The sequence below is a fragment of the Cyclopterus lumpus genome, chromosome 22 (assembly GCF_009769545.1).
Source record: "Cyclopterus lumpus isolate fCycLum1 chromosome 22, fCycLum1.pri, whole genome shotgun sequence".
Lineage (NCBI taxonomy): Eukaryota > Metazoa > Chordata > Actinopteri > Perciformes > Cyclopteridae > Cyclopterus > Cyclopterus lumpus.
The window spans coordinates 10,052,329-10,066,984 of NC_046987.1; the positions used below are offsets into that span (position 1 = coordinate 10,052,329).

General features: G+C 42.3%; 1 protein-coding gene across 1 annotated transcript in view; it reads right to left on the bottom strand.

Moving 5' to 3' along the window:
* Window positions 1–916: 916 nt before the first annotated feature.
* The window catches only part of LOC117725417 (latent-transforming growth factor beta-binding protein 2-like), a 75,863-nt gene continuing 62,123 nt past the window's right edge, over window positions 917–14,656 (bottom strand). Inside the window, 11 exon segments of the mRNA XM_034525565.1 lie at window positions 917–3,131; window positions 4,774–4,923; window positions 5,694–5,963; window positions 6,055–6,228; window positions 6,539–6,679; window positions 6,924–7,052; window positions 7,386–7,478; window positions 7,591–7,797; window positions 8,818–8,952; window positions 9,186–9,314; window positions 14,458–14,586. Of these exon segments, the coding sequence (XP_034381456.1) occupies window positions 2,938–3,131; window positions 4,774–4,923; window positions 5,694–5,963; window positions 6,055–6,228; window positions 6,539–6,679; window positions 6,924–7,052; window positions 7,386–7,478; window positions 7,591–7,797; window positions 8,818–8,952; window positions 9,186–9,314; window positions 14,458–14,586 (1,751 nt within the window). The 3' untranslated portion in view covers window positions 917–2,937.

Consider the following 14,656-nt stretch of genomic DNA (forward strand, 5'->3'; position numbering starts at 1 on the left):
TGGCTATTTGGCCACTAGAGGGCGATGTAGTTTAATACATCATTTTGAGATAGAAATAAACCATATACTAAACAATTGTGTTTCGTTTAAAAATGAATTCAGTCAGAATTTCCGGTCCCCAGAAATGTTAAGTGTGTCCATTGACATGAGTCAAATAGCCCAAAACACCAGTGGTTAGAAACTAAGTGCATTTGCTCCAGTCATTTATATTGGAAGTGCAATTTGAGGTGCCCTGATGTATTTTCATTTTGTGTTACGAAATGCTTCTACTTCAATATATTTCAGAAGAAAACATTGTACTCTTAACTGCACTACACTTATGTGGCAGCTATAGCTATTTTTTGGATCAAGATTTGTCACCAAAAGAAAAGAAATATACAACAGTATGTGAATCACGTGAAATGACCAGCTGCACCATTACAAGGCTGATTACGTTCTAGGATGTACAAAATAATACTTTAATAATCCAACAACAAAAGTGTTTACTAATACAACACTCTGAAAACATAGCTGAAAGTACATTTTGTGGTAACAACTTTACTTGTAATGGAATATTTTTACATTGTGGTATTACTACTTTTGTAAATGATCTGAATATGTCTTCCATCACCTCGGACCACTTACATCACACACTAATGTGCCTGCTATGCTATGTGCACACACACACACACACACGCACACACACACACACAACTGTTCAATAACTAAACTGCTCGGTGCAAGAATAATGTCTTGTGCCTTTATTATCATTACTAGTCATAGTATACTACATACTACAACTAACATACTTACGGTTGTTGTTTTGAAACAAATACACATATGCATACGCACAGTAAATGCAAGGTGTGTTTGGTGCCATTTTCCTCCAAGTAAATCGTCAAAGAGATTGATATATTTTATGTTTTTATTTTGATGACTGATAGTGATTACAGTCAAGAGGTAAACAAAATGAATGAACATGATATTTCCAATGACCACAGCTTTACAACCAGACATTTATCTCAAGTTATTTTCGGTTTTGAAAGACTTTAAATATCCCAACTTGCCGATAATTTGAACAGCACGGTAAAGTACAGTGGACATCGAGTGGAAACATTTGTACAACAGTAGGTTAATAGGTTATGAATGGATGTTAAGGCTATTAGTCATGAACTTATAGTCGTTGTCCAAAGTTGGAATTAGACATGTTTCTGCGTTGCTGAGAAGTTCAATCCATGAGACAGATAATGCCAATAAACCTGAATATAAAAGACAAAAAGGTATAAGTGAGAGTTGAGAAACAAAATGAGTCGGCCAATACTGCCTATAATACATTCATGACATTAGGATCCAACAAAGACTAAGAGAAATTATGTTCGCAATTACTAATATTTAGCCTTAAAGTTGTGACACACATAAGTTGGTGCTTGTATTTCAAAAGCATTGTCTTTGTAATGAACTTGAAGAGACAAAATGTCTGTAATTAGAACAGTGCTGCCACTTCCAAAAAATATATTTCATTGTCTGCGCCACAGGGCAGGGTATACACACAGTTCCTCTGGTACAGTGTCAGCCACTCTCCTCATACATAAAAAGATATGCTTACAACATTTTTACAGACATTTATAAATCTACAAAGCTATAATGCCAGATTTTTCTTACATTTTATGTTTTATGTCAAACAAAATATTGGTTGTGCTATAATGCATTAAGAGAATATGTAACAAAAATAATACATAGTACTAGATCTGTACAAAATATACCAAACCTCTCCAACGAAGCCTGTGTCTTCACATGCATTCAGAGATGCAAACATGGGAACGGTCTGATGTGAGTTCTGGATCCTTTTGCCGGTGTGACACTGGTACATAAAGGCTGTAATATTTGAGGATAATTTCAACCTGTGGTTTCAGAAGTTAAACCAGAATGTAGCCTGGAAACAAACTTTGATAAGTCAAAACGTGTTAAAGTATAAAACATGTAGTACTGTCGGGATCAGCAACTGAGTCCATGTTTCCCTACTTAATAGCGGGTTTAAAGATAGTAAAAATGGTGTCAAACAGGTTCTACATATTGCACCTTTAAACAAAAAAAAAAACATTACAAAGATCATCATATACATCTACAGTCTTTCCAAGTCCAAGTAAAGGCTGACTTTGAAATGTGTTAGTTGGTCTGTGTTCACTTCTCACTTCCTGGTCCGGAGATTCTTCAGCTTGTGGTTAATCTTGAAGAATAGAAAGGCGGTTGTGGGTAAAGTTCTTTGAATTTCTGATGTTTATCAAACCTGGCGTCCATTTAGTCCAAGGCCAATGTTAATAACATGACTGAGTGAGACAATTGGTGAGAGGTTTGACACTGAGGCACACACTGATTTATGAGTGGCTGATTTCTTAAGGCATTCCTTCTTCTACAAAAGACATTTGTTATCTCCCCACGCTGTCTCTGAGGTCAATTATTGAAACAAATAAAACAAGAGGAATCAAGTATGCCCTCTGAAATAGGTCGCTTTCTATGTTTGCAGAGGCCCGTCATGCAAATGAAATAAATAACACAACAAAGAAAAGTGACAGAGAAGATAATGTGGAAAATATATCTGCATATCAAATTGCCCGGGGTTACTGAGTAAAAAAGATCAGTCCACAAAATCCCTTTAAGGCAAATGGATATCTGGTGAATACTAAATCCCATGTAATACATTTACTGCACCATTCCTGGTCCTCTTGAATGTATGAGGGGGTTTGAATGTGTGTGTGTGTGTGTGTGTGTGTGTGTGTGTGTGTGTGTGTGTGTGTGTGTGTGTGTGTGTGTGTGTGTGTGTGTGTGTGTGTGTGCATGTAGGGAAACAAGTTTGGATGTCTAAGCGTTGCTGTTGGAGGTTTAGTGCCAGGCCCCTTGGGAAGAGGGCATAGGGTGTAAGGTGATCTTTGAGGGAGCAGGAAAAGCCAGCAGTCTGTCTCAGTTTCCTGTCTCCACAAGCCCAGACTCTGGGATCTCTGGGATCGCTGGGATCTCTGGGATGCATTTGTGTGGCTCTGCGGAGGCCAGGAAGCCTGGCAAACAGGTGCACTTATACGACCCCTCTGTGTTTGTGCACTGCCCGTTCTGACACAAGGGCACCTTGTCGCTGATGTCCTCACACTCGTTTATGTCTGCGAGAAAAGGAGACATGACGAGTTCGTCAGCAAGGAGATTTCACAGCCCAAACATCTGCCTGCGCCACATCTGCTGCTGAGTGGCCTTGTGGGTATATGAGGAGTGGGATACAGGAATGCTACAACCATTAATCATTTTACATTTCATTTTAACTTCCCTTATTTCTCTTTTTTTCCCTTCCATGCTAACTTTCGTTCTTTCTTTAGCTTTCATCAGCAGAGATGAAACAAAACTAACTAAACTAACGGAGGAGAAAAGTTCGTAAAGGGCGGGTCAATTGTTATAATTGTTTTTTATATTTTCATATCATTTAGTAACTTCCCAGTAGTGTTCATTATGTATTCAAATGTGAAAAGTCTTTATTTGAATATCCATAGTCCTAAAGCTGCAATGATTGGTTGATTGATCGAAATAAAATGTATCTGCTACTATCTTGATAATCCATCAATCGCCGAACCTTCTCTGGTCTCAGCTTCTTATATATGAGGATTTGCTGCTTGTCTGCTTCCCACGTTTTAGTAAATTAGATGTTTTGGAGCTTTGGATTGTCGGTCGGACAAAACAAGACGATGATTAGACCCAACGATTAATCTGATAATGTGATATGACCAATAGCTCCAATCAGCCATTAAATGAGCTGGGGTTGTTGAAATGGTTACGTAATCTTGTGAGCAATAAACCACAGTGTTTTAATTAGTTTCGCAAAAGTTCACATTTGGAGGTACCAAGTTTTTACTCAACGACAACAATATGTTGCAAAATATTTAATCTTGTATATCTTTAATTAAACACCACGTCATGTTGCGTGTCGGCTAGATGGGGTCTGAACTGGAATTGCCAGCCATCTCGAGCACTGAACTGTTGAGAATTATAATGATTAACAATGCATTGGATTTGGTTTCTTCTTGGCCTTCAAGTGATTTTTCTTTCCCTTTGTCAGCACCTCGGGAGGTCTGATTGTCATTTCATCGCAGTCCATCTCAAATGACCCTCCTTCTGTTTATGTCATGTTCTGCAGGGGAAATGCTCGTGCTGATATGTATAAAAGGAGGCACGGCACGAGTTGCACAGCTCCCACATGTTTCCACAGGGTTGGAATTCAATCACTTTCCTTGGGAAAACGTCTGGCCTTGGAGCTGATAAGCTTGTACGCAGACAGAATATTGTAACCATAGCATTTCATTACAACAAGACAGTCTCACTTTCTTACTAAACAAACAAAGTACGCTTAAAAGATATAGTATCTCATATAATACACTGAGTGGCTAAGATTCAAGGTCTCCTTACTCTTGGCAGAGTGGGACTTTCAGACTAAAGGGTAACATGATGGTTTTGAGAAGTGCACTGCTTTCATTAGTTTCCCATAAAATATAACTTAATGTAAGGTTGTTAAATTCGAAGCTTCTCCTTGAGCTTGATGATATACTGCATGGCGGGTTACCTCACTGAAATTAATCCAAGTCCTGGCTCCAAAAGACTTAAACCAGAAGTTCACTGTGGTTGGATTTTGAGACTCAACACCGCATTTTAAAACAAGATTAAATGACGTGTGATTGATTCCCTATTTAGAAAGGCCCTGAACATTTTAACTTGGAGCACTGAGCCTACACGTGGGTGGTCTGTCGAGGAAGAACTCACCTAGACAGGCCATCTTGTTCAGGTCAAGTTCGTAGCCGTCGAAGCAGTCACAGGTGTAGCCCTCTCGCACACGAACGCAGCGACCGTTTTCACACCCGTTCAGAATTCCGCATTCCTCCGCCCGGAGACCCTCAAAGCCATCGTAGCGATCTGATTGGACACAGAAATAGGGAAAATCTTGTGATATTGTTATTATTAAAAAAAGAAACCCTTATTTACCCAACCAGCAGTTACGAAGCAACATTATCATTCATTTGGAGTTGTCTTTCTGGTCACCTGATGAATGAAAGTCCACTATTCACTCTCTTTTAGTCTATCTCTTTGGTTTGTTCTCTACCAACTACTGAAATAAACACCAGGCTCTTTAGCTGGTAAATGTTTACTTTGTCTGTCTGCTGTTTGCTGCTTGTAGGTAGGCGTTAGTGAACAGTGGGAGTTCAGAGCGTTTTCACTGAAAACAGCTGCCTGCTATGAGAGTTGTGAGAGTGAACCAAAAAAGTGAAGTTGGGGGCCGGACGGCAAAACATTGAGCTGAATATCCCGATGAAGCTCCGTAAACAGTCTCTGTAGGTTCATCATTTCAAATGACCCCTTTCACATCGTTTTCCATGGTCATTTGATACATTTTAATTAGAAAATATCAATGAAAGACACTTTAAGGTTGAGGCAATACTCATATAGTATTGCTTGAATAAACATTGTAATGCAAGATTGTACTTTCAATGTTGTAATCTTCCATTATCCTATTGCTACTTATGAGTTTGATGACTTTGCCCATCACTGGTGCGAGCCGTCTTTAGGCAACCAGTATTGGCGATCTTTTGATTTCCAATTGTCATGACTGGAGCTAATTTATTTGTATTGATCAATGCAATAGAGCATTTAGAATGACGTATATTATACAGGATGCATTTACCCACCAGCATAGGAATCCACTGGCCGTGGCTGCTGCTCTCGTGGTCGTGGAATAGGAACACGGGAAGGTGGCTGTTGAACGCTGTAGTCATTGTCATTAAAGAGAGGAATGCCATCAGGAATGTCATAGGGTCCTGCAGGGCCGCCATAACTGTCCCAGTACGGAGGAACAAAAGGCTCCTCTGGGCCCTCAAGACCGTACTCATATCCCGGCCTCTCTCGCAGACTGTCTGTTTCTCCTCTCCGAGGAAGGTTGCACATCACTGCGTAGTCATCTGAATACAGCAGCACACGGTGGGGTTATGTTTTGGATGTTAATAACAATGATGTGTTAATACATTGACGTCTGTGCATCCAGCTTCTCACCAGAGTCTTTCCTGGGACAGAAGGCACACTGTCCGCTCCAGGCGATGCCCCACAGGCAGCAGCATTCGGTGTATGTACTTCTGCGTCCCTGCAAGGGTTGTGAGCAGATGTTGTCCCCCTCAAGATGCTGCCAGCAAATATCCATGTGCACATCGTGACCTGGCTCGAGAGTTTCTGGGAGACAGATGAGGAGGGAGAAAAAGTGTAAACTAAAGATCCAGCAGTTTATATCACCTAAATATCATTCTGTGGTAGTGAAAAGAAAAGTGAATTTCTGTAAGGACCGGACAGATCCCCACCTCCATCCTCGACAAAACCTTCATTTTAGACAACAAACTTGGTTGGTCAGCTAATTGATTATTCGTTTCTGCCCTAAATAGATTTGTTTTTTTACAGGTTTGTTGATCACAACCTGATTAATACCAGTAAAATAATATAAAAAAACTCTCCCACTGTGAAAATTCAATGTATTATGTTGTAACACCTTCTGTGGCGTTGAGGCCGATGCAGCGCTGGTGTGTGCTGTCCAGGACTAGTGGAGGACTGCAGAAACAGTTGAAAGACCCGGCCGTGTTAACACACTCTCCATCTTCACAGGCGTTTCCAAACCCACACTCATCGTAATCTAAAAACACATTTAAAGACACATAAATTACAATATGGAGTAATGATCATTAAAAAAGTGGTTCAAGAAGTTATAAAGGTACAAGATTCAGCGTTTGAATCATAAGAGTAGCCAGACCACTGGCATGAGACATGGGGGACCAATTATCTTGAATATAGTTTAAATAAAATGAAAAACCTTTTACAGGGACATCCCAGTTCTTCTGTTTCAAAATTTAAAACAAAAAATAGAAGCCATTTCTTACCCACACACTCAAGCCGGATGTTGTCATAGTAGAAGCCAGAGCGGCAGTAGCAGGTATAAGTAGAAAAGAGATTTGAACACTGTCCATTCTTACAGATATCTGATCCAAACATCTCACACTCGTTTGCATCTGAGGGGAGAAACAGATTCACACCGCGGCGTTACATAAGTCACATGGAAAGTAACAGCAGTCGAATCATTGACACCCTGCTTTAAACGTTATTCATGTTATTCTTGTAAGAAGCTGTAAACACACACTATGGTCAATGTAATTAGTCAGGTATGAAGGCAGGTATACCCTTAAGCCGTGGCTCGCTGGAGAGAGTCTCTACCGCCTCGTAAATGTCTTAAAAAGTCAAATGGACTGCAGACATTGCACCTGTCTGTTTAAAATTGTGTGTGAAGCAAAGCTATAAAAGCTCATTGATGTCATTAAAATATAAGTATTTCTGCAAGAAAGTACCTATGTAAGGGCGCTGTTCTCCCAGATTTTGTGTAGAGGGAACAGGCAGCGGTAATAATCCACTGCCATGCGGGCACAGCTGGTTATAATCATCTGGAAAATAGAAATGTGATTCATTAGTGAAAGACAATATGAAACAAATAAAACATGCACTGAATAATCTACAACCCACTTCATTCTACAGCGTCAATACCGATTATCTCACCTCTTCCTTGGAGAGGACAGGCGTGGATCTCGCAGTCGTCCCCCCAGCCGGCCCCCACCGTGCAGCAGCACTCCTGCTTGGTGGTGTTGCGAGACAGGACGTTGTCACAGAAGTTGGCGTCATTCAAGTTATAGTAGCACTCTTTCCTCTCCTCAGTGGAGGGAGCAGACGGAGGGACTCGAGCAGCGGATGTCGGATCCACATCAGCTGTAGATGAACAAAGGAATCATTTATTTAGGACAGAGAGGTCAGAGGTCATAGCTAGCTACACAAACACACCTGTGGAGGTGGTTGGGATCTGGTAAGTCAAACTGATAGAACAGCCTGAACTCAAATCTCCCTATTGATGTGGGATCTCAATGTGTTTAAAGTTAGTCGCTGCATCACGTCAGTGGTACATCATCACAAAGTAACAGCATCTAATGTGTCCACAAGCCTGCAGCAGGTAGTGCATTACCCTCGCCTGCCACTGCTGAGCCTGCTCATTTGTCCAAAGGCATGGGCCCAGGCATTTCACCCTTAAGCTGCTGGCTTAGCCAAATGGAAACACTGGCATGTGAGTCAACACACCATTCACTCTCACATGATTGATTAACACACGTCAAAAGCAAACAGCGGAATGTGGCAAAAAGGTACACAGAGGCATAGCTGGGGTTTAGTGCCCAGGCAGAAGAAAAAACATCCCCGCTGAGGGCCTAGTAATGTAAATACGCCCCAATTCGTGTACACATACGCCTATCAAGATGGAGACGTGATGGTGTTTCCATGAATCAAAAGCACTTTTCTGTCCCGCTGAAATCGCAATACGTTGCATATCTGTAACCTCTGCACTTCAGATCATTTTAGCACGGAAGAGAACAATGTGTCTTTAGCGCTAATTGCCAATGGCGACATCGTATTCCTATTTGTCTTGGTGAGGAAATATGTTGACAGTAACTAGGCACTTAGGTTATTTACTTGGCTCTACAGGAGGAGTTACTTCATCATGTGTTCGAGGGATTAGACCCATAGAATTTTTTGTAGGCAACCCACCCAACCATAACCCTCGCCTATAAAACAAATGGAAACATCCAGGTCAGGAGACGTGGAGTAAGTCATGTCCGCCTCGTCAACCTTGTTTGGATAATGAGAGACGGCTCATTAAATCAGGGAAAACTCCGTCTCCCAATGATGGGATGGAGAATTAAGTCCCGTGGGTCACAGTGAGTGCTAGTCCTGCTCCATTACCCAGGGAGCGGCACTGGCTGGTGATGGGATCAAATTCCTCATTGTCGTTGGGGCAGATGCACAGGAAGCTGCCATCGAAGTTCTCACACAGGGCCTCCCCGCACAGCGCCAAGCTCATCTCGCACTCGTTCACGTCTGAGAGAGACAGGAGAGGAGGGCGTGAGGTCAGTAAGATCAGGCACGTACTCCGCACAGGCATGCGCCCAACAGGAGTTCCATCATGCTTCGGCTACACAGACAGTACTTGTAAGTATGATTAATTCATTGTTAGTTTTGGTGATTTCATCATTTTTTTTAGAAAAACATATAGTATTACCACACTTCTTTTTTAATGCACAATAATGATCTAATGGAGAGCAGTTACAGACCGACACATTTGCTCATGTCTCCTGGCGGGTTGGTGTAGCCTTGGTCACACTGGCAGCGGAAAGAGCCGTCTGTGTTCTCGCAGAAGCCGTAGTTCCCACAGATGGTTTCATTAACACACTCGTCAATATCTGCAGGGCGAGCGAGCGCACAGAGAGGTAAGCACAACATTAATATTTACAACGTAAACAGACATTCAAACTGACTCTGTAAACACGGCGCTACTTTTCCAAAATAAACATCACTACCATTGTGACCTTACAGTAACAACATGAATCACTGCCATCATAACATGCCAGCAACGGTGTGCAGATTAGACAATTCATTAAGAGGGTTTTTAAACTTTAATATGTGTCAATACCTTCATGGAGACTCTCTCTCTCCACATCTAATCAGTGAAATGTGAGTGTGGCTCCATGGATCTGTAAAACTAAATAAAGTGAATGTTCTTGTGTCAATGGAGTAAGAAGTGACACTCAGGTCACTGGGATGTTGGCAAAGTGTAAGAGACGCAGGATTTCCCAGCATACAGCCAGCAGTCAGCATTCACCCAGACACTTTACAAGCACTTGAGGAAAGATGGCTGACAGTTCAGGTTTGGCATGAAAATATGTTTTGACAGCCCAGTTGCTTCCCACCCTGATCAATGAACATGTTTAATCCCATTTCAATTAGTTTGACTTTAGCTTTAGATCTCAAATGGTACTATGAAATGATGCTGAGCATTGGACCCAAATGAATGTTGGGGATCAAATCTGGTGGGTGGCAGCCTACGGTAGTTTTGTTGTTTGCAGGGCAATAAATCATGAAACGTGTTTAATAAAACCAGAGACTACATGCTGTGTCAGTGTGTGAGCGAGCACTGCTGATTCCCTACCACTCGTTTAAAAGAAACATTTGTTCAACATTCTTATTTCTTGGCGTCTTGTGGAAGCAGGGAGGCCAAAGACTGAAACTGCTGGACGGCGAGTCAGATTGTAATAGTTTAAAAAACATTTTAGTTACATGAATTTGTTCTGTGGTCGGTTTGGTTTGCCATCTGTCAATGCTAACCTTTTAAATCAGTTTCAGTGTCACATAACCACCATTTGTTTTGCAGCCCTTCTCAACTGTTCATTTTGTTTACTTGTTCAGTGTTGAAACAAAATGTGCTATTTATCTGTTTCAATCTTCTGTCTGCAACAGCATCTTTTGACCATCATGTGAGGGATAAATGTGTTAAACAACTCTTTTCAGAAACCACAAGTTGTTCTCTTCACTTCAGAAATAACAAAACAAAACAAATGAAGTGCATGTATATTTTCTGAGAGTCGATAAGCTGGGAACATTATGACAGACAATTGATAAGAAATGCACTCGTGAAATTAGAGGACACACAACTGTGTCGGTTTTATCAGAAGCATGATTTCATTTTTAGTTAGTTTCATGACAGTTCTCCATGACCATTTTATTCAACGTTTCCAAGACTAAAAGTTATTCCACTGGAGTTGAAGAAAAACAAGGAAAACATGCAGACAATAAAATCACAACAACTTAACAGACAAGTCAAGTCTAGTGGCATCGATTACAGCGAACTGGTTTATAGAGTGCAAAGCACAGTCATTCACATATTGTCTAAACCAGTTTTATTTAGCCTATGAGCACTCATAAAGGATGTATCAACTGAAGAAGGTGGGCCAGAAAAACCACAAGCCATTTGATTTGAACAGTGTGCTTGGCCGGGGTCCTGTCTCCCCCTCCTACACAGGCAACTACTTTGTCAGGCTTGCTGGGGGACAAGTTCTCCGTCAGTCTTGCTGTCATGACTTGACCACTTCTCTAACATGCCTCCAGGGTCAGAGACAGGGGCTCCCACAAGCTAATAAAACTGCAGAGACAAAATTCCCTTTGTCATTTGTAAAACCTTTTATGGGAAAGGCTGAAAAGGATTGCTAGAATAGACTTGTGGGTTCAAATGGCTGTGAGATAATAGAGGGAGAATGGATGGACACATACTGAAAACCGCTAACCCATTGGATTTGCATTTTGCAGCAGAAGATTGAGATGCCAAACCGCTGTAGGAGTAGCAACGTTATTTGGATACTATAAGATATTAGTATTTGAAAAATGTGTTTAGGAGGATAATCAAGCGTTTTCTCAGAGTTAGGGGAAACGTATTATATATCAGAGTTTGAGGAACATTTCTTCAAGTGTGAAGAGCTTAAGTGGAGGTTGGAATGTTGGAATGACAACGTCCGAAAGCTGCGAGGTCTGGGAGGTCTCGGAGGAGGGCGATGAAAGGTCGCCGCTAATATATAAAATAATGTAACGTGAAACCAAATCTGTTGCAAATCAAATGTTGTGAAGAGACGCAATCAAGATCATCATCCTGGGAAGGAATGAGAGCATCGAGACCAAAACTATTTTGTTTTTCAGGTGGGTTGAGTTTTGTGTCCTTCCCAGCACTAATGTTTTGTGGAGAAAAAAAATGAAGAATACAAAATGAGAGAACTCCACCAAGAGCTCGGCTCACACCAGCAGGACATGGGGTTGCCTTTCTTAGTCTTTCCATGGAATAATCAGTTACGTCAGGACACATGCAGAGCTGTAAATTGCCTGGAGGGAAGAACTGAGACAGGGAAGAGGGTGAGGAGTTCACCTAAAGTGGGCGGAGCTGAGGTGTCCAATAGGCACCTATCCTAATGCTCTGACCCAGGAGGACCTGCTTCCTGGATCCGGTGATGCTGCGGTCGGGGGGTAGGGAGGGTTAATGGTGTGGGTCTCTGTGCCATGTGTTAATCTGGAGCACATGGTGGCAGGCAACAAGAATATAGTAATCAGTGACTGTTGGCTCACCGTCCGCAGCACACACTCCCGTATTCTCTGGGCAACCCCTTGTCTGATTGGACCCATATTCAAATTTCACACACGACTGGGCGAAGATGAGGAGAGATATTTGTTTTTAAGGAAGCATGTTTTGCACTTTATCTAACATTAAATCTACCACCTGTTGGGTTGGTACAGAGGAGGTCTAAAACATCTACATAAGAGCATGATCACACACACACACATACACACACACACACAAACACACATACACACACACATGGTAAAGTCTTTATATTTCTATACGTTTAAAGGGTTAGCAAGAGTGTGACCACAGACAATTTCCGCCTTTGAGCAAGCCTTATTAAAGACTAGGCCTAACTTGAGGGAGTTTATGAGCATGATGGTGAAGTAAAGCTAAAAAACAATGACCTGCAACTACACACGTAATGCCTTTTTCACATGCAAAGGGAGCTCTTTGTACAGCATCAGATCAGAACTACAGCCCTCACAGCACAGTTGCAGCTGATGAGCTGCTGTGGAAAAAAACAGTTTTACCCCTTTGCATAATGGTCTCTAAATCTAAATGAGTGCTGCGAGCTGAGCCAAAGACAACCGCTGCCCCTTCCAAGGCCGGTGAGTAAAAATAAAAATAAAATGCCCCTCACAGAAACAGCAAATTACGGTGTCTAGCCTCATCTTAAATATTTGATGTTTTTTACAAGCAGATAAAAATGCCCCAGGGTAATTGAACTCCCTCCTTGGACTTTTATTGGGGTGACAGCAGCATCTCCTATAATTTGCAATCGTGAGGTGAAACAAGCAAGTATTGTGTGCAGTGCCTGGGCTTCTCAGGGGGAGAGGGCTTGGTTCTCAATCTACAGGGAATGCTGAGCTGTATGTATGAGCAAGTGAAAACACGAGCAGTTTGTGACACAACGTAGCAGCAGGAGAAAGCTTTTCGGACTCGGTCATAACTGACCACCCATACAAAAGAGTTAAACTGGGAGTTGTGTGGCACCTTAAGGGACAATGCAACGCTTTTTCAATCAGGTCCCATGAGAAAATGTGTAACTCATAGCACATAACACGGCACTGATTTTAACCGATAGGAGCTGCTTAGCAGTGTTTTGACTCTGACACTAAAGGAGCGGAGGTCAGCAGCTGCTTTCAATCTACCCTTATCTCACTGCAGGCCCCGGCACTCTTCAGCTGGTGCCAGACAGGCAATGCCATAAAGTACAGTGAGGAGGCAGCCACACGTAGCCGGGATCAGGCTGATGGAGGGGGCGGAGGCCTGATCTGTCACCTATCAGCATATTCGCCCCTGAACTCCATCTGTTGATGGTCCAATAAAAACTCAGGGTCATGACAATATGTGAAGTCGCATCGCACTCCGAGCGCATCTCTACAACGGTTACAGTCTCTGGTTCTCCTTCTCTCCTACAAACACACAAGCGGGGGGGGGGGGGGGCAAACTCACAATCAACCACATGTACACACACACTCGCACTCACATACGCACACAATCATCCGCAAACACCCACAGCCTCCATCTGCAGGCCAACACGTCATTCCATTCGGATGCTCTCAGACCGCTTTCCTGTCCGAGTCGGTCACTCTCCAGTAACTGTTTGGATTCCGTCCTAATATGCGGACAATATTTTGCCAAATATTGAACATATTTATTTTATCTTGCATATTCCTCATAAATCAGACTTGGTGTTTTATGGGGCTATGAGAGCAACAAAGAAGCTAACAGCGCTACAAATAAAGAATGTTAAACTAAAATTAATTCTGCCAGTAAATACAGAAAGCTTTATGTATTCTGGTGGTCAAGGAGATGTTTCAGTTGTTGTTGGCCAACTGTGGGACCAGATGTAGCATAAATATAAACCGAGCTAATCAATCCAGGTGACTGGCTAGCGTTTATACATAACGAGGGAAAGAGGTAAGGCTCAGAAAATCTTATTCCCTCTCAAAAGGAGAACAGCGGTGATCAGGTTCCACTGTGTGTCTCTGCCAGAGACACACCATTAGCCCCTTTGTTCGGCGGATGAGACCATTTTTAGCTGCTGGCCTCACTCACTGCCTCCAATGACAGTGCACTTCTCTTTCTAAAGTGCCCCAATTTCAGAGGCTACTTTTCCTCTTCTCCCCCATGGCCTCTTGTGCAGAACCTCGAGTACCTGATATCTTTTTGATTCACATCAGCCTCTTTGTGTCTGCATACCAAACAGATACCATTGCCTATGCACAGAGGGAGAGCCCTGTAGAGTATGTGGAGTGCTGAGTTGATTTGAGGCTGCACTTTCCTCTATCTTTAACTACAGTCTACTCGTGGGTCCATACAATGCATTCAACTTGTTTTTACTTCAGTCTAAAGACAGTTGGCCTCTAAGCTTCCTGTTTTTTCTTAACATAATTGGGTGTGCTAGTCCTTTAACTGTACGCGGTTTGACCACTCACCACAGTCTGTGGTGTCTTCTCCATCTATGCCAGGTTGGCAGCCCATGAAGCACCGGTAGGAGCCAATGGTGTTTTCGCAGCGCCAGGTACCACACACTGAGCCCCCAAAGTCCTTACACTCATTCTGGTCTGTACATTAAAAGAGAGAGAGAGGGACAGATGTTGGTTACAAACAGAGGCACAAACGCAACCACATGTG